The sequence below is a fragment of the Sinohyriopsis cumingii genome, chromosome 6 (assembly GCF_028554795.1).
Source record: "Sinohyriopsis cumingii isolate HCF-2022 chromosome 6, ASM2855479v2, whole genome shotgun sequence".
Taxonomy (NCBI): Eukaryota; Metazoa; Mollusca; class Bivalvia; order Unionida; family Unionidae; genus Sinohyriopsis; species Sinohyriopsis cumingii.
Window position 1 is genome coordinate 155,367,969 of NC_142966.1, and position 27,761 is coordinate 155,395,729.

A 27,761-nucleotide genomic window follows, 5' to 3' on the forward strand; every position below is an offset into this window, starting at 1 on the left:
TTTTGACAATTGAAATAGTGTTGCTTCTGGAAACCAAGAGTACCATGAATGACATACAATACATACTAATGCTGACTAGTCCTCTACATGGAAATAGTGTGGCACAGTTGATTCTGGAGATTCTTAACAAACGGGTCTCTGTAACTTTTGACCATTGTACATTGTTTTGAAATAAAGTTAGTGTGTAGAAAGCATTTTTTTAAAATTAGACTTATTATTTGCTATGACCTCTGACATCTATGCAACATAATCTATAAGCTGCTTTATTAAATTAAGTGCAAACCATGCACAAAGTTTGGTCAAGAAACTTACTGTCAAATAAATGCAAGACATGTTTTCTTTGAGTCATATGAACCTTGACCTTTGATCTTTTGACCCAAAACAACAAGACCTCTTCCATATCTAAGTGCAAGTCTGCCTCAACCTTGGTCATGGTACATAATTTAAAGTTATTATGCAAAGACCATATCCTTCGATCACACTGACCTTGACTTGGACTTTGATCTTTTGAACCAAGAATCAATAGGCTTCTTTTTCATTCCATGTTCAAGCCATCTATGAACTTAAGTCAAATTATTGTACAAGAATACTGTTTTTCATTTTTACAATCAGTGGCCTTGACGTCCAAATCAATAGGCTTACCAATGATCAAATCAGTTACAAATTTACATGAATGTACATCATAGGCAACTGAAATTTTGTGAAGAAACCAATAGTTTTCTTCTGTTAGTCTGTGACTTTCACTTTGGCCTTTTGACCCTCAAATCACTATGCTTCTTCCTTACCCCAAGTTATCATTGTACAATGTTCAGTCCAAGTCTGTGATGCAGAACTAATGTTATTGTGCAGCAACCATTTTTCTTTTTTAAGTTACAATGACCTATAGTAGACCTTTGTTTTCCTGACCCCAAAATAAATAGGCTTATTTCTTATTCAAAGTACAAGCTATCCACCAAAGTTTGGTCCATATATGTGATACAGAACTAAAGTTATTGGTTAAAAAATGGTAAGGGACTGCTCTGGTGGCCTAGTGGTTAGAGTGTCCACCCTGGATGTGGGAGGTTGTGGGTTCAAACCCATGCCAAGTCATATCAAAAACTTATAAAAATGATACTAACAGCTGCCTCTCTAGGCACTCAGCATTAAGAGGTTAGTGTAGAAAGGTTAGCTTTGTGTTAGGATGATGTGACTGGGTGGTACATCATGCTACATGTCTGTGGCATGATGCCCTAGTGCTAGACATCACTAAAAACTGCCAAACTGCAGACATAAGTAATATGACTGAAAAATTGTTAAAGTAACATTCAAAATCCAAATCACACACATACCAGGCTACAAGAAATCAAGGACCTGGCCTGGTTCCCCGCCCCTATGTAGCTACTACTCTTATGTAATTATACGTATCACAAATAACCACTAGGTCAACGGAGCGGTCCCTGTCCTTTGACTTTTTGAGCCCAAAATGAAAAGTGGAAGCAATGTTTCTTGTTTCAGTCACACTGACATTGATCTTCAGACCCAAAATTAATTGGCATCTCCCTTATCATAACTATGAGCTATCCAAAGTTTGATGATGATGGTATGATTGTTAAAGCTACGTTAAAAATCTGAATCACACACTCACATTGATGATGGTATGTGATATAAAAGCAAAGTTATCATGCAAGAAAGGAAATGTTAATGGTCAGATAAATAGATGATCAGAAAGACAGTGAGGATTAAAGCTTAAAACAATGTCAAAATAGTGGACATATCAATAGAAGAGTTTTATTTTTGAAATCTAAAACATGTCTACCCCCTCTCCTACTTGACAGAAGAACTGGACAAATCTGGAAAAGTGACTAAAATGATTTCATCTTTAAGTGATAATAACAATCTCAAGGAAAGTTTTACACTAAAATCTACTTACAAATGAAAGCAAAAGCAGACTCTGCATTTTCTCAATTTGACAGGTTCATCCCCCTTTTCTTTTCAATATGATTGCTTTTATTTTCAGAGATCAATATTAAGTCAAATCTTTTAAAAAAATTAAAAAAATAAAAATAGATTTGACATAGTACATGTATCTTCATGTTGTTGATCATCATTTTTGCCAGTTAATGTTTATTCATGTCTCTAATTATGTTCCTATTCACAAGAATTTTAAAACAAATAGAATCACAGAAGTAAGAAACGAAAATGCCAGTATCTGTAACCTATTCAAGACTAAACTGTTGTTGTTGTTGTTGTTGTTCTAGGGTTTAACGCCATTTTTCAGCACACGATAGGCCATACATGGCGGCCAGTATTAATGGTGGAGGAAGAACCTGGGAAAGCCCCGGAAAGAACCACCGACGCATGAGAAGCTACTGGCAAGCTTTCTCACATACCCACATTAGCCGAATCCGAGACTCGAACCCACACAGACAGAGGTGAGATGGCAATGATCCGTAACGGAGAGCGCTTTAGACCACTCAGCCACTCGGGGCCCCCTAGACTAAATTACTACCATGTGGAGGTTTACAGGCTGACTCTTAGTAAAGGTTAACAAGTTTACTGAGCATTTCATTCTAATGAGTAACTTGATATGTGTCACCCATTTTCAACTGTAATCTATTTTTACACAACTGTCATTTGTAAAAGGTCAATGAGTATTTCTTTGGGGGCTTTTGAACTATGTGGCCCAAAGGTAAAGTAAAACAAATTATTCTCTTAAGCACCAGTTTTAAACATTAAAAATTTTGTTCAATGTAAACAAACTCCACTCTATTGTGCCCAGCTACAGTCTCTAATGGCAAGAGAGAGGTGAAACTTAACCTAAAAATCTGAGACAGGTGTAGACCCTGAATTGTGCTTGCAAGGTTCTTGTAAAACAAATGTCAAGTGGTAAGAAAAGCAAAATGTCACTCTTCTGAGAGGTTCAGTTTACTTTATGTATCACTACAGAGCCCTGACTGGGTCCTGTAGACACCTCTGAGATGAAGTTTCTAAAGAAGACAGCATCACAGAAGTGCAGCCTTTTCTTGGCAAAGAAAGCTGGAATTATCATGAGAGATAGTGAACCAGCATGGTGGAACTGCTGACTGTTCAGATAAATTACAAACCATACATCTCACTGATTCAGCCTGCTGTTGTTAATGTGAGTCGTAGCAGCTCTGAACAGTTGCTTGAATGACGCCTTACTCAGCCACATCAAAACCTGTGGATTATTCCATTTTGGAGTGAAAAAAACTATAGCTGTCAGTCATGAAAAGTCATAGCTCAAAAGAAGGTCAGAGAGGTTTTTGTTCCGGCCTATATCCTCCCTTCCATGATGGCGAAATATTCCAAATCATGGAGCAGTAGCCCTTAATTATAATGTGTGTTGAAGTTAACTCTCTGCAAGGAGGCTTTTAAGGGAAAGATGTGTTTCAGTTCCGAATGCTGTGAGAAAACTGTCCATTTCTCTTCATAGACTTTTAGAGTGGTGGGTATTCTTGCCCAATGAATTCTGTCCACATTTATTCAGAGAATTATTTCTCTCTGAGGGCTTGCTTGATATGAATCAGGCATGCAGATTCATCATCTCTAGGGTGGAGATCAATTACGATCACATGGCTCCCTTACTTTCTGTAAGACTTTGAAAACTGAATGGGTTGGGGAATGGCATATGCATCAAGACCATTTTAAAGAGCAATGACTGAATCTGGGGCTGGAGAGATGAAGGTTGGAAGTTTGCTGTTGAACACTGTTGAAAATTTATTTCTGAGAGATTGATCCCAGTGAATGCATATTTGACTGATGTTGTTCTTGTTGTAGTAGTTGTGGGGTTTAGGGGGCGCTTACCAGATAATATGTGCTTTTGAGAGAGTGACGTATGTAAGGTGAAGTAGTTCGCATTTAAAACATGCACAATGGAGAGAATGTTGGCATACCTCTATGCTACATTAATGTAATGTGGATGATATTTCTTTTGGATATTGTACTTTTGGAAATTTTACATAATTTAAGCACACTGCTAACTAAAATGACTGCTCCCTTGTGTTAAAAAATCAGTCTGAATTAGTCTAAAGTACACTATACATAGCAGCTATTAAAATAGGGAAAATGAATTTTGCCAGACTAGACAATACCAGCTTCTGAAAGTGCAATGAATGAATTACCAAATATATAAAATGTAAAAAAAGTTATCGGCTCTTTTTTATACAATTGACCTCTGAAGTTCAGGAAGTGAAAATGACCAAGTAGAGCTAGCACTTTTTTGAAAGGTGCACATCTGAAGTAAGGCCAAGCTGTATACTCCATAACCCATAGTACACCCATCAATTACATCAAAATAAAGGGAATTAAAAGTTCTTTGCATTATACCTAAGATATACAAGGTCTATTTTAAATAGCCAGTATAACCAGTAAGAAAAGAAGGGGAAATTCTTTTTCTTTAAAATCCTAATCCTATGCAAAATACGAAACTGTAGAGCGCCACCTTAACAGTGTATCCCCTAGGGGTGTAAAATTGTGGGTTAAAAAAAAATCATTGGTGTCAAAACTGGGGGTCAAATAAAAAATGTGGGGGGCAAAAATGTACTGACAAATTTTAATATGACTCATACCTTTTCAGCTTGAAATAGGATATTGCAACTTGCACAACATTCTCTCTCTCTCTAAAAGCATACAAATAAACCAACATGCACAATTAACAAACAAACGCATTGTCCATTCATAGAATAATTTTATTAGTTCATTTTTCTTTTAAAGTCATTCTTTTAACAGTCTCCTTATAATCAATATGAACCAGTATTATAGCCCAACACAATACATACAAGCCAATACAAAAAGCCAAATAAATCTTTTTAACCAAATGGCAGTTTACTGCCTTTCATAAAATGTGTACTATCATCAGTTTCATTGTACTTTGTCATAGAACACATTTATCCAAATATCAAGGAGGATAATGATTCATCTCCTTCTAATAAGTTGCACTTGAACTTAAAAATCTTTGTTTTATTGCAGCAAAGTTAAAAACCAACAAAATCTGCAATGACCCGCTGACTTTGTAATCCAAATAACGCATTTGTCTCTGCAAGTTTACTGATTTCTTTGTTGTGAAAGAATGTCTTGGGTTATAATGTGTTCTCCAGATATCTTGTGGCGAATGAGGGCAGATTTTTAAAATTCTAAAACCCTGTCACAAAAGGATTATTCACTTTTGCAGTCACAACGGTAATCCTAATGGATGTGCCATATTCAAGTTAAGGGAATTATTTTCTCCATTTTTCATTAAAGTTAGATCCACAGTTACTCTTTTGTGTTCTGCTTCTTTCACTTTCTTCGCTAATGATTTTTAGTGCACGATGTTTTAATCTGGAGATCACTTTCTCATGCAACAATCATTGAGGTCATACATCTAGACAACAGCTTGCTGAGCTCGATGGAAATCGCATGAGAGCTCGCGAGATTAGGAAAAGTTACTTCATCATAACATTGCCTATACTAGTCTGTTTCATATTTTCCCTGCAGTGCACTCCGCTATACGAACAGGGGAGCCCAAGGCAGGGAGCAAACAAAGCGGGGAACCAGTCAATGCCTATGCTCAAATATATATACGATGCCATCCATTGTCGAATGCATTGGGTATTAAATAAATCCTGATCACATTATGAAAATCCTTTGCATCAAAAAACGCATGGCAACAAATAGTGTGCGTCAATTTTCTCCAGCATGCGTCCCTGACGCACAAATGTGCGTAAAGGGAAACACTAATTTAATGCCATTTTTCAGCACAAGATAGGCTATACATTGCAGCCAGTATAACTGGTGGATGAAGAACCCTAGAAAAACCCTGGAAGAACCACCTACCTATGACAAGCTACTGGCAAGTTTTCTCACATACCCACATTAGCCAAGCCTGAAACTCGAAGCATATTTGACTGAAGACTGGGGGGTAAATGGACCATCAGTGTGATTCAGCAAACTCCAGTGCAACAATGTGTTCTCATGGCTATTAAGCCTGCCTGAGATGTGGCAGATTTTAATGTGGCTTTGTTGACAATAACACCACTTAAGCAAATCCCAGACTAAAAGGCAAAGGTCTGAGGACCTTATTTCAATAAAGACAAGTTTATGATAACAGGTATCAAAGTGCCTAAGCTGCTGATTTTAATTTGAATTAGTATCAATGAATGCATCTCTAACAATATTCATGATCAAATATAACATAAGAAGATTCATTTATCTGGTTTCTTACCACAATCATCGCCATCAATTGAAGAGGGTTTGGCAGCAAATGTAGCAAGGACACTGGGAGTTGTGGGTTCTGGAGATGGAATGGGGCACAAGGACTTGAATAACTGCTTCTTACTGCGCTGTACAGGACCTGGAAACAAACAAACAAAAATTCTATACCTAATCGATTTTTTTAAATTAAAAAAGTATACATCAGTAAGCAATATGACTTGCTGAAGACAAATGCTTACCTCCAGCATAATTAGCAAGACAAGAAATTTTTTAAAAAACTCAACAATAGGTTAAAAATGTGCATGGAAAATTCCAAATGAACAAAATATCTGTGCTAAACAAATATTGGTTTTCACAATTTCAAATGAAGTAGAATAGCTGGTATATAAATTATTAATTCAACTTCTAAAGAATTATTTTTCATTTGCCATTTCAAATTAGCATCTATCATTTTGGAAATTGGTTCATTATTGACAGTAAAAATTTAAGTTTATCAGCAATTCATACTGAACCATGACATGAAAGCCACAAAGGTCCATGACATCAATATAACTTAGTGTTTTAAGCAATGCTGAATAACCCTGTAAAGTAGGTAAAAGTGACTGAGTTTAGATCTGTGACATACTTTATCCAAAAATGAATCTACAACACATGTATGTTTTTGATACATGCACTGAGGTAACAGATAAAGCTTGGTGGATTATAGAATGGATAAAGCTTGTAAAGGGAGGACTGCAAGATTGATAAACACTAAGATGAACAAAGTGAATCCTACATAACAACCTGCTTTTGAAAACAGAAGAATAAGACAATTATCATCATAGCTTCTATGATTACTCACTTGCTTCCTCTTCCTCGGAAGAAGTATCTTCAACCTCACATTCTTCTCTTACCTCCTTCAATATACTGAAATTAGATATGGAATTGCTTTTAAACCCTGTTTATTTACCAAAATCAAATTTTAAAATAAAACTGCCGTACCTCAGAAGAATAAGCTTGAAATAGATTCACTCAACAGGGAAAACTATTCTGTTTTTACTGAAAATTGGAAGAGATTTATAGACTTATCATACATTAATTCTTTTACATATATATGATATATGCCTCACATGCAGGTTGTTAGACCTGTCATTTGACAACCTCTTCGATGTTTTGCCTAATCACATATACTCACCCCTACATGCACATTTGGTAGACCTAATGTGTTCCATTAATTGGTAAATTTTTCTGAAGTTCTCATTTGTATGGAACCCAACTGGGCACTTATTGTGTTTCAGCTTGGTACCTAGTGTATTCTCATGCATTAAAACAACTGTTCTAAAACCTAAGATGACTGTCTTTAGAAACTCTTAAGCACAACAACAGACATTACAAAATCAAACAAGTGCAACCAGCAATAGGTGCATAACAGAGAGCCCTTATCATAAACCTTGCTTGGCACTCAAATGAAGAACTCCTGTTGGAAAACTGACAATAGTCCCTCAAATAAACTGATGTTCTACTGTAAAAAAATAATTTCAAGAATAAAAGATTAATACTGCTTTTTTAAATTGCTATGTGCTGAAAACATCTCAGCATTAACAAGATTTTCAAATCCTCTTCTGTAGAGGTCACATTTAATGTCATCAGCATCATTTTCATTTAGGACAAACTAGACATCATTAGAAGTCTTCTGGTGAAACCCTATGTCAATACAACCATCCATCCATGAGAACTGGTGATAACAAGATTTTAAAGTCTGCTGTTGTGGCAGCCATACTGGATGTAAAATTGGTACCTTTTCGTTCAAAACCAACAATGTATCACCAGAAGTCTTTTGTTGAAAACCCCAACTGAACACTGAGGAGTACTAACAGTAGCAAAATTTTCAACATGGCCACCATAGTGGCCATATTGGTTTCCACATCAGCATCACTTTCATTTAGGATTGACCAGATACCATTTGAAGTCTTCAAGTGTAAATTCCATATCAATATGACATTCCATTTTGGAGGAGTAACTATAACAGGATTATTGCGATGGCTGCTGTGGCACTGGATCTGTGTCCATTTTCATCTAGGACCAAATAAATATCATATGAAGTCTTTATGTTGATATGACCTTCCATCTGGGAAGAGTAATGAAATCAAAATTTTAAAGATAACCACTATGGATTTCCAGGTGATACAATTTTCATTGATTACCACCTAGAACTTCTGAGCTGTGATAAAAAAACTTGTGCTAAATATGGAAGATGAATGACATATGGATCACAGACAAGGGACAACAGGCCATCTCCGAATCTCTTCTGGTAAATGACCAGCAGAGTTCAACATGAGCGCAGATGGACAACCAGGGCCAATAACTCTTCTAAATGGTGACATTTTTTATCCAGGAAATCAAACTCATTTAAAGTCTCTTTAATAAAAAGATGCATAATAACTTTGTCTGAAATGCAATATTCCTAAGTACAGTTATTGCTGTGGAAAGCAACATTAGGAGAAAAGGCAGCCTGGGTCACAATTCTTTCTGTAAATGATGATGTGGAATGTTGGAAATGAAACTCACTTCAAGTCTCATCTATAAAAAGACATATGGCAAATTTGGTTGAAATGAAACAACTTTTTGTTAAATCATGTTGCAGACACTAAAGTCTGAAGAATGAGTAATCAGGTGGAATAACTCTTCTAAGCAAGTCTAAACCCCAAAAAAGCACAAGTACATCTATGAGACAGTGTTCACATCAAATTGCCTGAGAATATGTTGAGTGGTTTTCCAGTTATGCTGGTTACAAGCAAAATCCCATATAAAGACATGTTTATTGTCAAGGGCCATAACTCAGTCCAAAATGTAGTTGATGAGACAAAACCTCCTAATGGCACATATAGGGATCTCAGACAACACACATATAAATAATTGCATCAGAATGTTAAGATGATTCCCAAGCTATCCTAGTTACAAGGACCTGCTCTAGTAGAGATGTAATATTAATGAAAAAAAAGGGGAATAACTGTGTAAACATAAAACCTGAAAAGTTTAAACCTACAAATGGTACATCAACATCCAATAAGCAATCATCAACCAAACGACATACAATTATGTGCAAGGGTTACCACGTTATGATAGCTAAAACAGATGTCCCATGTGAGGATATCAACTGAATTGTAAAAAGCCATAACTCTAATAATAATAATGGAGTCAATGGGTACAAACACAAAAGACTCATCAAGGACTATGAGACAATGTCCACCAAATTGTATCAGAATATATTAAATGGTTTTTTAACTAAACTGGTTTCAAGAATCTATGGTAGTTGAGATGTAATAGCAACAATAACTCCATCAAAATTAGATGTTAGAACATGGAACCTTTAAATGGTACCACTACATGTGATAGACAATTCAACTAGACATAATAAGTCTTTCAGTGGAAACCCTATTTCAATGTGACGATCCATTTACATTTAGAAGAGATTACAATACTAAGATTTTTCAAGATGGCCATGGAAGTGGCCATACTGGATATAAGATCAGCACCATTTTCATTTAGGGCCAACTAGATAACATATATAGTCTTTTTCTACAAACTCCATGGCAATACAATAATCCATTCTACAATGCAGAAGAAGTAGTGATAACAAGGTTTTCAAGATGGTTTCCATATTGGATGTTAAATCAAGTTGGCATGATCTTCATTTAGGACCATCTAGATGTCATGTCTTTTAGTGAAAACCCCATATAAATATGACCTTCCATTCTGTAAGAGTAGAAACAAGATCATCAAGATGACTGCTATGGTGGCCATATTTAATATTCATGTGGCACCATTTTTATTTAAGATCAACTTAACCCTGGGATGAATGTGGGTTTCATGCCAATCATTCATGTAGTTTTGAAGTAGTGAAAACAAACTGGTCCTGATAGACAGATGAATCATGAACAATAGGCCATCCGATAAACTCGTACCTATGAGCAGGAAGGTTAGAAAAAATTGATTACAAGGATTTCCTATGAAGAAAACTAGGAAAGTGCAACTTTATAATATTCTAACAGGATTCGGACATCTGAGGGTACCATCTTTACTTACCTTATATACCTCTTCTTAACCCTGTGTTCAATACACCTACGCTTGGGTTTCTGAGGTTCATATTCAAATCTGATGGGCTCGTCAGGAGGTAGTTTTTTTAACTGCTCAAAAACTTTCTGCAAATATTATTTATCTGTGTTAATATATCAACTAAGCACAACTTGAAATACCAAGGATTGTCACTGATGATTACCACTGCGACACTGTGTTAGAAATAGAACATATTATGGCAGCAAAATACTGCAAAATGAAAGCAAATAATGTAGAGGATGAAAACATTATACCTACTTCACAAAATATATGTCGATAACTTTTCAATACACAGTATCTCATAAGCTGTTTTACATACACAAGATATCACGATACCTGCCTGAATGAGTGCAGGGCTCATTTAAAATAAAAAGACTTCAGAAGAAAGCCACCACTGAAATGAACACTAATATAAGATGTCTTGCACATTTTCTTGACTTAATGTGTTCTGCAAGCCCAACACTTTTGACTAGTTATTATAAATCACACTTCCTTTCACTTCACCAACAAAATGGATATTAAGATCTCCAAAAATTTACCAAATGTTTACCAGTAATGTATTTATGAAACAAGAGACCAAAGTGGACCTGAAATTGCTCCCTATGCCTGACATCTGCATAATAATAGCCTAATACAAGATCAGTTGACCAAATAATCATTGTCAGATAATATTTTCTCCAGATAATTATTTAAATGATGTTGCTCGCATATGTTAAAAAAAACAAATGTCTCAAGATTTCTCTAGTTTATATAACTTCATCCATAGTGGATGGCATATAAACATCATTTGTTAGGTATTGATATATAGCTTAAGTATTTATTGTTTTTATTAAGTTCAGCAAATGTTCTATTTTTAGTAATGGTGGCCATATCTGATGATGGATTAGTCAGATTCTTTTAAGTGGCTTTTTAGAAGAAATTATTAAGTCTTTTTATATTTAGTGAAAATAGCTATATTTGGCACATTGGTACACATATAAAAGCCATTCATGACAAGATGATTTCCACCAAATATGAACTAAATGATGGTTTTTGAGAAGTCATTTTAAAAAATTGCTCTTTTCAGGAAGATTGCTCTGCTTTAACCACAGATCTGCATCATTTGTATAAATCTAAAAGGCTGTGCTACACTTGTGTACTGTAACTGAAATGTATATATGTGTGGTAGTTATGAAAATAGGCACTACTTATAGCACACAGCTAATCAAAATGGCTGCTCCCATGTGCGCAGAAAATGAGGCTGAGTTAGTTCAATATACACTTTAACAGTTATTAAAATAGTAGAAGTTAATTTTGCTAGAGTAGCCAATATCAGTGTCTGAAAATTGCAATAAATGAATTATAAAATATAAAAAGCAAGAAAATTTAACTGCTTTTGTTTGAAGTCCAGCAAGTGATATGACTAAGCTGAGTTAATCATCTTTTGAAAGGTGCGCATCTGAAGTAAAGACAAGCTGTATACACTCTAACCAAATTATATCAATCAACCATACACCAAACTGAAGGGAATTCAAAGTTCTTTTAACATTATCAAAGATATACAAGGTCTTTTTTAAATAGCCAGGATTACCAGTGAGGACAAGCCTTAAATTTCAATGCAAATTACTAAAATATAGAGCAGAATTTTAATTTCTTTAAAACAGAAAGCCAAATATTTCAGGATGCTTTCTGCACAATACGGTCTCTATTTGATGTAATGACAGCCATAACTGATGTAGGATTATCATCATTTTTGTTCAGACCTTCAAAAAGGGATGCTTTCTGCTAAATTTGGTCACAGTCTGTTCAGTGGCTTTTGAACAGTTTCAAGATTTTTCTATTTTTAGTAATGGCAGCCATATTGGATAATGGATTTGCATTCAATGAACAAATCACAAAGGTTTTAATATCAGAATGCTTAGTGCAAAATGATGTGCAAACTGGTCAAGTTGTTATTTTGAGAAAATGTAAATAACATTTATGGATTAACCTGTCAAAAGCTTTAGGAATATTTAATTACTATGCAAATAGCAATACACAACAATTTGATTAAAACAAGAATGAACTTTTTATTGAGTGGTGTTAATTGACAATGGTAAATAGCAGTCCCTTTGTTGTAGATAAGAAAGATCTTGTACAATGACAGAATGATGTTTCATCCATCTCTCATTTGTGAAAACCATCAAAAGTCTTCTTGATTTTTTTCTCTTCTTAATTGTAATTTGATGAGATTACAATTACTGTAGGAATACAAATTGAACATAATTGTAATTTGATGAGGTTACAATTGCTGTAGGAATACAAACTGAACATAAATTAATTGTAATTTGATGAGGCTACAATTGCTGTAGGAATACAAACTGAACATAACTTAATTGTAATTTGATGAGGTTACAATTGCCATAGGAATACAAATTGAACATAACTTAACTGTAATTTGATGAGGTTACAATTGCTGTAGGAATACAAACTGAACATAATTGTAATTTGATGAGGTTACAATTGCTGTAGGAATACAAACTGAACATAATTGTAATTTGATGAGGTTACAATTGCTGTAGGAATACAAACTGAACATAATTGTAATTTGATGAGGTTACAATTGCTATAGGAATACAAACTGAACATAACTTCAGCAAATGGGGCTCATATCTTTGCTTACATATAAATAGTACAAGTACATTATTTACACATAAATGGAATGCAACAATACTATCCCCTGACTATTGTAATCACATCGTCAACATACCATAGCAAAACAGCTACAAAGATATATGTTCTGAATACACATGATACTAACCACTGACATATTATTATTCCATCCATATCACTCTCAACATCAAAACTATTTTTGAGCACTTTTTTTATACTGTAATTAGTTCAGGGGTTGAAAGCAAACAGACAAACATTACACATTTTTGTACATTAGTACTAAGTCACTGAGTGTTTTCACACTGACCCCATTTGGGTCTGATCCCTCAATTTTTTGTATACAGTCAATTCTCCAAAATAATTTATCTACATACAATTCTTCATACACTGCAACCAATATATACTTTTTGTGTATGAAAAAATACATGAATTACAGTATCATCAATCACTGCTGGCTTCTCATGAATTCCAAGGTACAAGTTCAGATATCAATGTCTGTCTTTAAGGATTATGGTAGTGTAACAATTCCCTCCTTAAGACACAGGGTACAGATGAGGACATAGCGCATTTAAAGCAGTCAGGACAAAATATTCTCTATCAACACCAAGCTGGCACAGTCCTGTAAATTAGTTATAAACAAATACTTCAGTATGCGGTTGGCTGAGCCACTGATTTACAAACAAGTACATGCTTTAACCTTCTATGTGAAATGACTGAAAAAAGTACATTTTGCTAATTGTCTTGGCTCAACTGAGCAACTAACTTGCCAACCAGCACACATACCTGTCTTGACTGCAAGATATCCTTCAGCAAATTTCCGTAGTAGGCTTGTTGTCTATATTTGTACTCTCTGTACTTAATTTTTCTGCACATGCCGGCATACTTTGCAATGTCTGGAGTGAAATATCCATCTGAAAACAAGAAAACTGTAATGTGAATGCCAGAATTCCTTTAAGAGTTAACCCTCTCTGCCAACTGCTTCTTGGACAGAAAACTTGTTCAAAAATACACAAATCTGCTTAAGGATTGACTATTTATTTTTATAATTCAACGAAGTATGAACTGAAAAAACACTTTGAAAACTAAGATCCTTCATATGACGGTTTGCAAAGGTTTTTTTGTTCATACTTTGTTGAATTTAAAAGAATAAAGAGTGGATCCTTATAATTCAATTCAGCTGTATAAATAGTTAATTAAACTCATAATTTAATAACATTCATTCATTTAGTCATACTTTGAATGTCATTAATTAAGATGCAATAATACAGAACAGTGAATTCCGTTGATATATTTACACCTACTCAGAGAAAAGCTCGCCAGCTGTCATCAATAAACAACTCTAATCAGCTGGAAGATGTTAGATACTAACATGTGTTTTATGCAAGTCTAACTTGGTTCATAATAAATAGCAATCTTTAAATAAAAGTGTATACATAAACTCTGTAACCATACTATACTAGCTTGTATATATTATCTACATCTGTCAAGTGATCTCACAGCTCTGTTGGTTAGAAAATCATGTTAATAATGGAAAAGCAGTGTGTTTGATTCCCTGTGATCACATTATTTTGCTTTCTCTTTTTTTTTCTTTTTCTTTTCTTCAACAGAACAAATTTCAAATTTCCATATTTTACTGGTATTCAGATTACATATAATACATACATACAAAGACGAATTTTGCACGGAACCTTCATGTCTTTACATCAAGATATGTAAGCAGATGATGTTTATTTATTCATTTAAAGTATTTTACTTATAGCAGTAACAAAGATATCTCATTTATTTTAAAAAGGCCCAGTATTTGGTTCATAATTATAATCCTACATAAGAAGTCTGAGTTTGAGTGATCCTATATCCTAAATATATTCCTCATTCATTGAGTATATGTACAGAAAAGTAGTGCAGGTGGTGATTCTATATCCTAAATATATTCCTCATTCATTGAGTATATGTACAGAAAAGTAGTGCAGGTGGTGATTCTATATCCTAAATATATTCCTCATTCATTGAGTATATGTACAGAAAAGTAGTGCAGGTGGTGATCCTATATCCTAAATATATTCCTCATTCATTGAGTAAATGTACAGAAAAGTAGTGCAGGTAGGGGTAGCTTTAAAAAAAAATTGGGTTTAAAAGGGCCTGGCCACTTCTAATTCTGTAAATCATAATGACGAAAGAAAAATGTAATTATTTAATGTTGCTACTTGTCCAATCATGTCCAAAACAAGTAAATATCTTTGAATACGATTAAGAGTGAAAAAAAAGATTGATATGAAATGGATCACGAGATAAGATATCTATATCTATTGTAAAGTTAGCTTGTCTGCTCAGAATTACATCTACCCCATTTGATTATTTTATGCTACTAGAAACTGCACCACATTTCTGTAAACACCCATAGCAGTTAAAGTTTGAAATGCAAAACCTTCACTTCACTCTCTCATAAAAAAGGTGATCCAGTAACGAAATTGCACAGATTTCACTGATTGCACAAATTTCATTGATGTCTGCAAGCATGGGTTTGCATACTGTTGACATAAAAGGACAAATTTGAAAGAAATGTATAACATTTAAAATGAATAATTAAATTAACCTCTGAGCTTGCTATGAAACTGTTTCACCGGATTTCCAAATTTGAAATTTTCATCTGTAAATAGTCTCCTGAGTGTCTCCCTTTTCTGTGCATCGTCATTCTCAGGAAAAGTAGGAAGAAACTTCTAGATAAAAAAGAATACATTCTGTAAATATTTATGTCACTTTGCAAAAAATGGCATCTTCATTTAACCAATAAGGAGAATTCTTAGTTTCTTTATACACTGTTTCTTGTTTTCATTGGGCCTTTAAATTTTCACAACAGTTTACAACCACAATTTTCACCAGACAAAAAAGGATACCTAATAAATAATAGTGAATTCAAGGTAAAGAGAGGTTCAATGTCCCACCAATAAAATCTCAGCATTCACAACCAAGCTGCTACTGTGTTTGATGTGGGAAATACAATGCTCTAAAATACTATCAAGGCAAAATGGAAACCATATACATTTTAGCTGGTATTAAAAACAGAAACATTATATTTCTACTGCCTGAGAAAATTGGCTCAATTATAACATTTTTATCAACTAACATGAAGAAGCAATATAAAGAATAGCAGTAATTTAAATAACAAAAGTGTAATAGCAGGGCACAGGGTAAGAATAGCTTGATAATCAAATGCAATTTATAATCAGTACATAACAAAGACATCAGGTAATAAAAGCATGATTCGTAATTGGTACTTTGAATCATATTTCAGTAAAAAATACTGTATCAATATGATCATTTATTCGAAAGAAGCAAAAACAAAATTTTCAAGATGGCCATCACTGATCGGAACCAATTTATTTAAGATTAACAAGACATCATAAGAAGTCTTTTAATGCAAACCACATGTCTAATTGACAATCCGTTCAAATGGAGAAGCAATAAGATTTTATAATGGATACCATGGTAGCCGTATTTGAGATCTGATAGAATCATTTTCATTGGCACCAAGAACATATAAGGAGTTTTTTTGTGTGAAAACCCCATATCACAATAAAACCGTAACAATACTTTCAAGATGATCATTATGGCCATAATACTGGAGGTCTGATTAGTACCATTTTCATTTAGGCCCAACTAGATATCAGATGAAGTCTTTTGGTAAAACCTCTGTTTTGATATGACCATCCATTTTGGAGGAGTAGCAATGATAACATTTTTACATGGCCACCATGGGAGCCATACCAGAATTAAGATCAGCGCCGTTTCTTTAGGATCAACTAGATATCACAGAAAGACTTTCAATAAAAATGTCATATCAATACTATCATCCATTTTGAAGCAGCAATAACATGGGTTTTATGATGGCCACTGTGGCAGTCATACTGGATGTCAGACAGACAACCTTTTGATTCAGAACAAAGATGACATCCAAACAGGTCTTCTAATTCTAATGAAAACAACATCTCAATAGTTCTATCCACTGAAAATTAAAACCAAGATTTTCAAGTGCTAAAATAATTACTTTTGAGGAGTATAACTTGTCTAAAATAATCTGAACCATAAACTTTGAGAAAAGATTTTTTTAAATCTTTAGTCAGACATATGAATTAATCTGATTTAACTTTTTCCCATTTCTGTACCCAATGAGATATTTTATTATAAAATTAACAAATTAATTAAAAAGAAGTTCTTTATTTTGCCGGGGGGGGGGGACACCTAATTTTAATTATGTAATTACTATTGACTTGCTTACTTAACTGAAAAGACATCATCCTCTTGCTCTCACACCTGAAGGCAGGGAGAACTTCCAAACTCACTGCCTCTCTGATAAGCAAAAGACTATGGAGTAGGGGTTAGCATGCAACTACTCCAAGGAGTGATGTGACTTCCCCTATAAGCAGGCTTTTAAGAACTGGAAATGCTTGTCCCTCCTATAAGAGTATCTGTGTTCCACAAATGCCCTTACTCACAGACATTTTAGGGGAGAGAAATGCTTTTTGTCCCTTTGAATCATCTGTTGAGAAGAGATGAGACAACCTCCTTTTCTTCGGACTGCGCAGAATATGTAGGTCAGTAAACTGTCAAATCTGAACTGCTCTTAGGCCAAGGCTTGGGAATCCATGGCAGCATTAATGGGATGTAATGGAATCGATTTCCTAACATCCCATGATACTGAAAAGGTAAACAGCAAAAAGGGGATGCTGATCCAATGCCCATCCCTAGTCGGATGTTGATTCCAGATCCCCAATAGTATTAAACCCTCCAAAGAATTGGGGGGGGGGGGGGCAGCATCAACCCAATCTCTTTCACAGTAACAGTGATGAGATTTCACTAACTAGTACTCAAAGACCAGTGCCTGGTGATAAGTGCCCTGTGACTAGTAAAAAATGTGCAAGTGATGATGATCTGATGGACAAGCTACCATCAGATGATCCAGAGCGATATCACTGCTTTCCATTCACAGTCTGGTTTCTGATACCTTCATCAGGCCACTGACACTGATAGAGTGCTGTAACATTAAATCTCTTAATTCTATGAGAGACTGATCATATGCTCCTGGGATTTATTGGTGCCAATCTCTGACAGAGTTCTGCAACTCTTAAGGAGCAATGCATTCTTTGAGTTCATGACAGACAGATCCCATACAGTCCTGGCATCAAGAAGTGATTGGTTCCTTTCTTTCTCAGAAATGAGGATTTATATTCTGAATCATGTAAGACTGTCCCATTGGGGCAGTACTCTTCTCTATGAAAGAGGAAGATCACATACATTCAAGAGATCAAGGAGATACAGATTTTTCCTTATTGATGTGTCTACTCTCTCTCTGCCAGGTCTCAGACAACATTGGACCATAGTCAGCAGAACAGACAACTGTCCATTTGTATACACTTTGTAGAACATAAACTGCCTAAGCAGGTGCAATGAAATTATTTCATGCAACAATCAAAATCATATTGTGTATGAGTACTTATGCGAAGCTGAGCACAAAACTTATTTGATGTAACAATTAAATTGTTTAAAGGCAGTAGCTTGAGCTTAATCACAACTGAAAACAAAACAATTCAAGGGCACTGCTTAAGCAAGTGCTATTAAGTTCCAAATTTGATGAACAAAAGGGAATTACAATTACAGAACCCAAATAGGCTAGTAAAAATACCTAAAGCAAAAATAAAAACAAGTGACATCTAAGAAAGGACAAAAATAAAATTGTGGAACTATGACACAGAATGAGTTACTTACCCTGATACCAGACAACATAAAGAGAAAGAACAAAGAACACCATTACATGAACATGGCACAGCAAAGTCCCTTAAGCAATCAAGAGAGCCAATTTCACAAACAAATAATGCAAGGACTGAAGGGATAACAGCTAAGATAAAATGGAGAATTCTAATAGTTTTCCAAAAAATGGCACAACAAAGTTCCTTAAACAATCAAGAAAGCTAATTTCACAAACAAATAATGCAAGGACTTGCTCAGTTAAAACAAAATTTATAAAGATTTGCTGAAAAAGGTATTTAAACAATTAAATGACTTTACACAACTTACCTGAGGTGGATAATGTTACCATGACATTGGCAACTGATCTTTGTTGGGCAAGATTGCAGCTTGGATTGATACTGGAGAGAACAAAGGGGTAGCTATCTTCAAAGGGATGAAGTAACTGGTAAAACCAGAAGAGGTTGTTTATTCACACCCAAGCTGGGGCCTAGCCACGGGAGAAAGAAATCTGTCATGTGCATGTGAAACTGGGGAGGCTACAGTTCAAAGAGACCCCAGTATCAAATCAGGGCAGATTTAGGGAAATAAGGGCGGGGCACCTGTCCGAAGCAGACCCTTATACTACAGGTCATTTTACGATCATTTCAGTACTCTCCAGGATTTTGACCAACACAGAGGTCTAGTAAGTTAGAGAGTGAATTCTAAAAGGCATACTCTGAATGCACATCATTCATAAAAGGGAGAGCAGGAATTCAGACTTGAAAAGCTTCTTAAAGGTAAGAATTCTTCACCCAAATTTGTTGAACATTACTGACAGTTGTAAGCTTATATGTAATATGTAGAAATTGATTATTAGAATTATGTAGGTATGCAGAAGTTACCTGTATTAGAGTTAATCTCACCTATGTATTTGAGTTATTTACCTATTAGGGCTGTCAAAAATCACGAAAAACCAACCTGGGTACCCGTTGCGAAATTTAACGGGTACCCGGGTACCCGTTAGCACATGAATGACATGTACAACCGTAGACCAACTAATTGTTATCCCCATTTCTTTAATATTTTATATGGCGATAAAGGCTAACCGTGTAATGCACTACTCGGTCTGATGCGTCCGCACCGATGTAGCTGCGAATGATCTGACCGCACGCTATTAATTAATAAATTTATTTAGAATAACCTTTGTACACAGATGGTAGGTATAATCCAACTTTTAATGATCACTGTGATCAGCCGCGTTAAATCCTTTAGAACACTCACCTTTTTTTTAAGTATAAGTCCTTGTTAGAACAGGCCATGTTTATTCATCGGCTTTTGACTGCAGATTTGAATTACCCACGCATGCATGTAAAGCAGCTTTACCACATGTCAAGAGTAATGCGTTAAAACCGTCTTTGTGTGTGTGTGTGTGTGTACGAAGATTTCAAGGTGTCTAGGTGATAATTGTTCATAATATAAATTGTGGGATTTCTTCGACATGTGTGTTCGGAAATCAAAGGTATCCATCTGGATTTCATTAAAAGAGCACGCAATGTACCGATCATTTAGCACCCACAATCAATAGTTATTGTCTACAAAGAGGTTTATTACCTGTAGAACAATGCTATGTTTTAACCTTGGTATATAATGCCTCGGGGATAACGGTTTGTCCTGTTGCACAATGCCAATGAATTTTATTAATCCAAACAGACTCTCTGATGTATTGTTTATTTATATTAAGCAGGGATCTGGTTTCTAATTAAAGCCATAGCCGTCTCACCTGTTTGAAGTGGTTGGCGAGTGTGGCGATTTTTTTTTACGGGTACCCGCGTTTACGTTTCAATACCCGGGTTTTTCAATACGGTCGGGTACCTGGGTACCCGAGTACCCGTTGACAGCCCTATTACCTATCATAACTTTCTGTAGAGAAATTAGTAGTATATAAGATTGAATTACATAGATTGTTAATCTGTGATCAGAATAAATTGCCTAATTTGCTGCTGTGTCCATTATATTGAATTACTACATTTATTAATGAGTTATGTTAGAACTTATGCTTGTCTTAATTTTGAATTTGAACATAGTTGTGAACTATAGAGTTAGGCATGTTGGACTTTTGAACATATCATCATGAAGTATCTGTATATTTATATTTGAACACTGTGTGTACCTCTTATGATCTGTAAGGCAAGGAATGCATCTGATTTTTGTGATGTTGGTACTTACTATATCGAGAATTAAAAATGTGTAATCATGTCACAGAAGTTATTGATGCATATATATAAGGAGTCGTCAATGCCATTGTTGTATTATTACCCTTATTTTATTGTACAAGCATGCATGGAATATTTCAATGTGAGTTATGCATGACCTAATGATTTTAATCACACTATTCTGATGAAAGGTTGTGTGAGGGTGTGAGACTGTCTAGGTTGAAAGAGAGACTAGACTATACATCCCTTATTAATTACAGAGAAGCTGAAGACTAGACTATACATCCCTTATTAATTACAGAGAAGCTTTCAGTGCTGTTTGGAGTTGTTCGGGTTGGACCGAGTGCCACCGAAAGGTGACGAAGAAGGGAGAAGTTGTTATAGAGGTCACAAAACCGGGTAGAATAACGTAGGAGAAGTTGAAGGCAGACTGGAGAATGGAAGTGGAGGAAGTGGAAAGCTAAAGAACATAGTTGAGGGACAGAAAGTACCAGTCAAGGAAAAGGAAATAATACAGATGAGTAAAGTAACAGGGACGGATGGAAACACTCTAATGTTGCACATGAAATTAAATAGGTTGACTGAGTGGAGAAATTGTGGAAATTTACTTCTGTTGTTTGAATATTTAGATCTGCTATTAAATTGTTACTCCTCACATTTTATTTTATGTACATTATCCACCTAGACCATTGGCACTGCTGACGGGGGGCTAGGAGCTCTATATCTATTTAAAAATTTTAAATTGTATGTCCTCATATGATATTAGCAAAAATACCCTAGGAGACAACGTTACAGGGACAATGTCTTCTGTATGTTGATACATATCATCAGTGTCGGAACAAATGACAGCATAAAATAATTAGAATGAAACTGACAGATGGGGGTAGATTGCAAACAACATTAGTCACCTTGTGTTCATTTGTACGAGAATATGTGTTAACAATAATTCTTCCTTTTTGTTCACAGAAATGAGTGCATGTGGTAAGAGTTTAATGTTGTTTTTTCTGAGTTCATCATGGTATAAACAGTCAGTTGCCGACTCACATGGCAAATAACACAAAAGGACGTTATGTAAGCTGTGTGAGTCTGCAACTGACAGTTTATACCACGATGAACTCAGAAAAAAACAACGTTAAACTCTTATAATTGAAATTTTAATTATTTGTTATGTTATTTTGTTTGCATCATTAAAAAACAGAAATCGTAATTGAGCGTAGTAATACATGTTTGTGGTTTTTCTGTTACGTAGCTATTTACAGCACTTGGTATGTCCAGCTTGATCACAATAAGGTCATCATAATACCAGTCCTTCAACCAATGGAAGCCAAATTTTTTCAGTTTTTTTTGTTTGTTTGTTAGAACGCTGTATTTCTTTAATGCTTACTTCATGTCTGCCTTAACTGGCAGTGTTTATCTTATGCTGTACACGTGACTCTATTTATAGAAGTGGAAAAGTAGTTCTCCTTAAAGTTCATACAGAAATGAACGCAATTCATTTTGATCACGTGGTAACATTCTGACCAATGGAAATGTTACTTTCCTGTACCAGCTACTGGCATTGCAATTATCCTGCTATGGATGTCATCGATGAATTCTCAATTTAATGAATAAAACGGCAAACTACTAAATATTATTCAGAGCTGCTTTCAATTAAGGTAACATGTATAAGAGAAGTATCATTCGTATTGATTCTTCATCTCTTCAGTGATATGGAAAAAGTATTTATATATTGATTAATCATATCACCCCTGGAGCAGATGATGTGGTAGTCAGACTGGCTCTTTGTTCTAGATTTCTAGAATGTTTCATCTAATGGAAGATTGGAATTATGGGAATTCTCATCCCAGATGTATTACTGCAACCAAATAATAATTTCAACTGTAAATTTTTAAACAATTCAAGATCTAAAAAAATAGTCACTTAAACATGTCCCATCATTAACATATTAGAAAACTGGTAATTTTTCATCTGAAATTATTAATACTTATTTAGTGTAAAAAGTTAAAAAAACAAAAACAAAATAGTTTTGTTCAATTCAGTGTCTATTATGATGATGATACTCCTGCTTCCAATATCAGAAAGAAAGTGATAAATCTGTCTCAACATCTGCTAGCTCAATGAATTGATGTAATTGAAACATATGATAAAAAAAGTTTGTTTTATAAAATACTCATATGGTAAAATGAATGAAACCTGCAAATGTTGTCTCTGAGCCTCCGTCAGAACAATGTTCCATGTTTCCAGACTCAAGATATCCTTAAATATGTAACTCTGAAAAGAAAGTAAAACATACTCTTTCAAAATACTGTAAATCAACAATTTTTCATGGGCATACAATTTTCATGAATTTAGAGATGATGCTGACATTGCAAAAACATGATACACAATGCAGAATGTTGATAATGTAACATGGCATGTATGGCATGTTTTATTTACAATATATGCATTGTTTATGTGTACAATGTCTGTATTTGGTCCATCATTCTTGTTCAAAGTATATGCATTGTACACATAGTACATACATGTAATGTATATATTTGCTGCCACATTCATCTGCAATATGTATGAATATACATAAAGTGCTAAATCCACATATTTGTTAAAACCAACAAGTATCACTTGCAGGTGCTGTACTGGTGAGGCAAGAAGCAGCAAATTTATGTGCTGGGATGAATTAGCTTGAAAATATACTGATTATTGTGAATAAACTAATTTTAGTTAAATTATACTTACTGCTACTATTGCATTGCCTTCCTTTTCTGGAATATCAAGTCCCCAGTCCAAGCTAAACAGGTTGCCCTGAGTGGTCTAAAGTGCTCTCCGTTACGGATCACTGCCATCTCACCTCTGTCTGCATAGGTTCGAGTCTCGGATTCAACCAATGTGGGTATGTGAGAAAGCCTGCTAGTAGCTTCTCCAGGGTCAGTGGTTCTTTCCAGGGTATTCCCGGGTTCTTCCTCCACCATTAATACTGGCCGCCATGTATAGCCAATCGTGTGCTGAAAAATGGCGTTAAACCCTACAACAACTACCAAGCTAAATATTCCTTCCTCCAACTAGTAACTGGAGGCCTGATTCATTAGTCATAGCCAACATACCAGACATCTTCCTCTTTTTCACTGGACCAATAGGACATCAGAGCAGGGAGAGAATGAATCTTTGAAGTAGTAGCAGGTAAGAATTATGCAATCAAAATTAGTTTTACCCACCAAAAAATCTATTTTTTAATAGCAGTAATACATTTACCAGTTATAAATGCATTGCTGAATTTTTCAGATAGGCCTTAAACAAAAACTGGTACAAGAAAAACAAACACTTTATCTTATGGTAGGTGCATTCACCATTTAAGTTGGTGAATGGCTTAGTCACATGGTGTGCTGTCACAACTGGACCCAAGAAGTAAATGCCATTTTTAAATCTGATGTGCAAAAGATCAAAGGCAAATGGATAAAAAGGTAGTGTCTGACAGACAAAAGGTGGCTTTAATAACGTCATCCAAACAGGAGTGACTCAAGTAGGCTCAAAATGAATATATACACCTATTCTCATGAGCTACAATGCTCAGTGATGAACTGATAAGCTATCTTGTTATTAAGGGCAGTCCAACTGGAAATGGTGGCTGCCAAAACATCAACATAGCCCTTGAGAGATCAAAAGAGCCAATTCTGACCCTACCTGCTAACTTTAGAGAAAGCCAAACAGAATAGCAAAGCCCTAACTGGGCAAAGGAGCCTATCTTGATCATCCCCAGTACAGATATGACTGAAACTTGGAATCTCAATAGGAACTTTCCTAAGCCAAAAATCCATGAAGAGATACCAAATCATTGTTCCCAATGAACTATGAACAACCCTTCTCCACTCAGAAGGCATCAAACTCACTACTCACTGAGGCTAAGAGAGCAGAAAGACTGTCTTAAGGGTAATGTTCTTTAAGGAAACTTCACACTCAAAGATTCTTACGGCAATTATGACAATGCCCAATGCACAAACAAAAGGTTCTATCTAGGAATTAATAAGCAAGATATGTGACCATGAAGCTCAAAATACCTGACAAGATCAGAATAACAAAGATCTGACCCAATCGTTGAACCATGGTGAACTTGGTGCGTATTAGGAAGTGCTGCCCTACAGCCCTTTAATATAAGAAACAGAGCATTCTCTATCTTCATTATGAAAGAGAAGGAAGTCTGCAATTGCATTTAATGAGACACAGGTAGGAAAATGCATTTCCTACTGCACCAATTACATAGGATTCTCCACTTTGCAATCAGCAGCCATGCTGGAAAACTAGTCTTGGCAGATCAATCATTTGAGGCAATCCAGGCATGATGGTGGAGAATCTGTGGATTGATGTGTAGAAGAGACTCCAAGCGCTGAAACAGCATGACCCTCCTTTGTGGTAATATCCTGAGCTCATCTATCAACTGGTCAAGTAGTTCACTGAGCTGTGACTGTTGGAGACCTTGGGGTCTATCAGGATAATCCAAGACATGGTGATGTCAATTTATTGAAGAACATGCAGAATTAATTTCAAAGTGGAAAGGCACAAGCATACAAATGATCCCATTTGAAAGCATTAACCACCCAAATTCTCTGTCACAAGAAAGACATAAAAAGGGATCTTGTTGTTTCATCTCATAGTGAGCAGGTCCACTAATGGTCTTCCCCACCACTGAAAAAAGCATCTCTGCTACCAACTGGGGCAGAGATCATTCCAAGCTGACTACATGACCCCATTTGGAAAGGCAGTTCTTTCAGATATTCCTTTTGCCCAGAGAGTAATCTACTCGAAGATTGTTCCTCACATAGTAATAGTGCATGTGTTCATCTCTGTCATTAAAGGCATGCTACTACCCACTTGCTGTCCGAGCTGACCATAAAACAACACCTTATGAAGCTGACACATTTTAGAAGGGCTAGGAAATACTGTCCATATGTCTCGGTTGTTGGTATAATGGGTTGCTTCTTCCCTAAAGAACAACTCCTTCCGGCTCCAGATGAACATCCCATCCCAAAACTGATGTATCTGCATACAAAAAGGAGTGGGCTGGGACTGTGAATAGGGTTCTGATCAGGATCCAATCCTGATCTAACCACTAACTGAGGTGTTGATCAATATCAGATCCCAGAGCCAATGGTGGACCCCTGTGCAGTTTCCAGTTCACTAAATGCATGAACTGGAGAGACAGGTCCTAGGTCCTGTTGAAGATTATCTCTGAGCATAGTGTGCATCAAAAGGTCATGAAAATACAGGAGGATGGGGATCACTAAATACCTCAGATGAGCCAATATTTCCCCCATTACCCTGCTGGTGCCCCAAATCATGTGATTCTACAAAAGGACTGAAGAGCGTCTCTGCCTCAAGTGGTGCAGCCCTGAAAAGGTTTATGTTGTGGTTGAGAAGATCTTAGACATCTCCATGGAAGCATCCTGCAGAGGTGAAGAAACTCTACAGACAGCACTACTGGCATGGAGAGTGCATGCCTTGACATTCTTTTACAGCCTTCAGCAGGCACTGAAGCACTGCTGAAGATGATTCCTCCTTCATGTGTGTGAAAGAGGCAGCTAAATAGAGGTCAGCATGAACAGGAATTATCCCAAGGGATCAAACCTTGCCAGTAGGTGACCCTAGGTCCCTGCCAATAGCTCCCTAGTCTAAGGTGTTGGGGTGGGAGCTTAACGGGCCAAGCAAGGAAATAAACCTGAAAGCTGGAGGGTGAAACTTGTTTGCAGGCAGAGTCAAGCAACTGCAGCACAGAAGGGTAAGCAGACCACTAATGCTGACATATGGCTCCAGGAAAACCTCTGTGCAAGGTCCTGAATGATAGCAGAGTGCCAGAGCTGCAGAAAATCTAAATGAGAGGAAATCACAAAACACCTCCCTCTAGACTGGAGAGAACATTGGTGTCCACAGCCCAAGCAGAATCTGGGCACAAGACTGTGGAAAGGAGGCTGTAAATGGTGTACTTCCTTATCAAACATCCAGACTTCCTCCTCTTCCAACACCTGAACAAACAGTTGAGATGGGCAAGGCCCAAAGTGATGGTGAATGCCCCCAGCCTGTAATACAAACTGTACCTTAAATCAAGGCAGGATGTTAATGATGTCATGGGAGGGAAGGAGAAACACTATCAGTTAAGTGGGGTCCCCAAATTTCACTGAGATCAAACAGAAACATAACAAATGACTAAATGCTGACCCAATCCCCTTCCCCAAGATGTGTAAGCAAAGTTCAACTCCCTATCTCCATAAGGTCTGGATCGTAATACAAAGATGGGAGTGAAGTAGTACCTGTCACACAGTCCATCAACTGATACCAAGTCACCACTGACTGGTCACCAATCAAAGATTGGTCTGGTGAAAAAGATCACAAAGATGAACCCACCTCAGATTTAACTGAACATATTGTTGCTCTTCCTCGTCTTTGGGAAATGGCAACTCATTTATAACGGTGAAAGGCACTATGCCTACCTTAGGATGGTACTACTTATCCCTGCCAGAATGACATGACTTGTTCTATCCTTCACTGGCACTAACAGCATCAGACAACATCAAAGATCCTTGGCCTACTGATCCCTGTACCACATGGATCGCTCCACCCTTTTGCCCCATTGTGGAAGTTGACTTTCCTAAACTGAGAAAAGATCCAGACCCCTCCTGAGAACAGAGGTGATGTGGTCTTTTAATGATGATGAGAAAGCCAGATCTCTTCTCTTTCCTCTATAAAATGAGAAGAAAAGCAAATTTTGCAAAATGGCACATGTGTACTCTCATTAAAGTTCAAGGAAAATGAGGAAGATATTCTGCATGTAGGCCATGACTATGGAATCATACTGGGATTGTGTTCATTTCAATTCTGACCTTCAGTTACCAGATGGAAGAGGGAATAATCCTAGCTTAGACT

The 27,761-nt window shown here is 36.0% G+C and overlaps 1 protein-coding gene across 4 annotated transcripts in view; it reads right to left on the reverse strand.

Annotated features, from left to right (window-relative positions):
• LOC149798323 (uncharacterized) overlaps positions 1 to 27,761 on the reverse strand; it is a 106,295-nt gene that overhangs the window by 72,365 nt on the left and 6,169 nt on the right. For all 4 annotated transcript variants that reach the window (XM_089963461.1, XM_089963462.1, XM_089963459.1 and 1 more), the window contains exons 3-8: positions 23,049 to 23,126; positions 15,512 to 15,635; positions 13,702 to 13,829; positions 10,258 to 10,373; positions 7,034 to 7,098; positions 6,203 to 6,331 (exon numbers count right to left, since the gene is read on the reverse strand). In XM_089963461.1, coding sequence (XP_089819587.1) covers positions 6,203 to 6,331; positions 7,034 to 7,098; positions 10,258 to 10,373; positions 13,702 to 13,829; positions 15,512 to 15,635; positions 23,049 to 23,126 — 640 coding nt within the window. The remainder of the gene's footprint in view (positions 1 to 6,202; positions 6,332 to 7,033; positions 7,099 to 10,257; positions 10,374 to 13,701; positions 13,830 to 15,511; positions 15,636 to 23,048; positions 23,127 to 27,761) is intronic.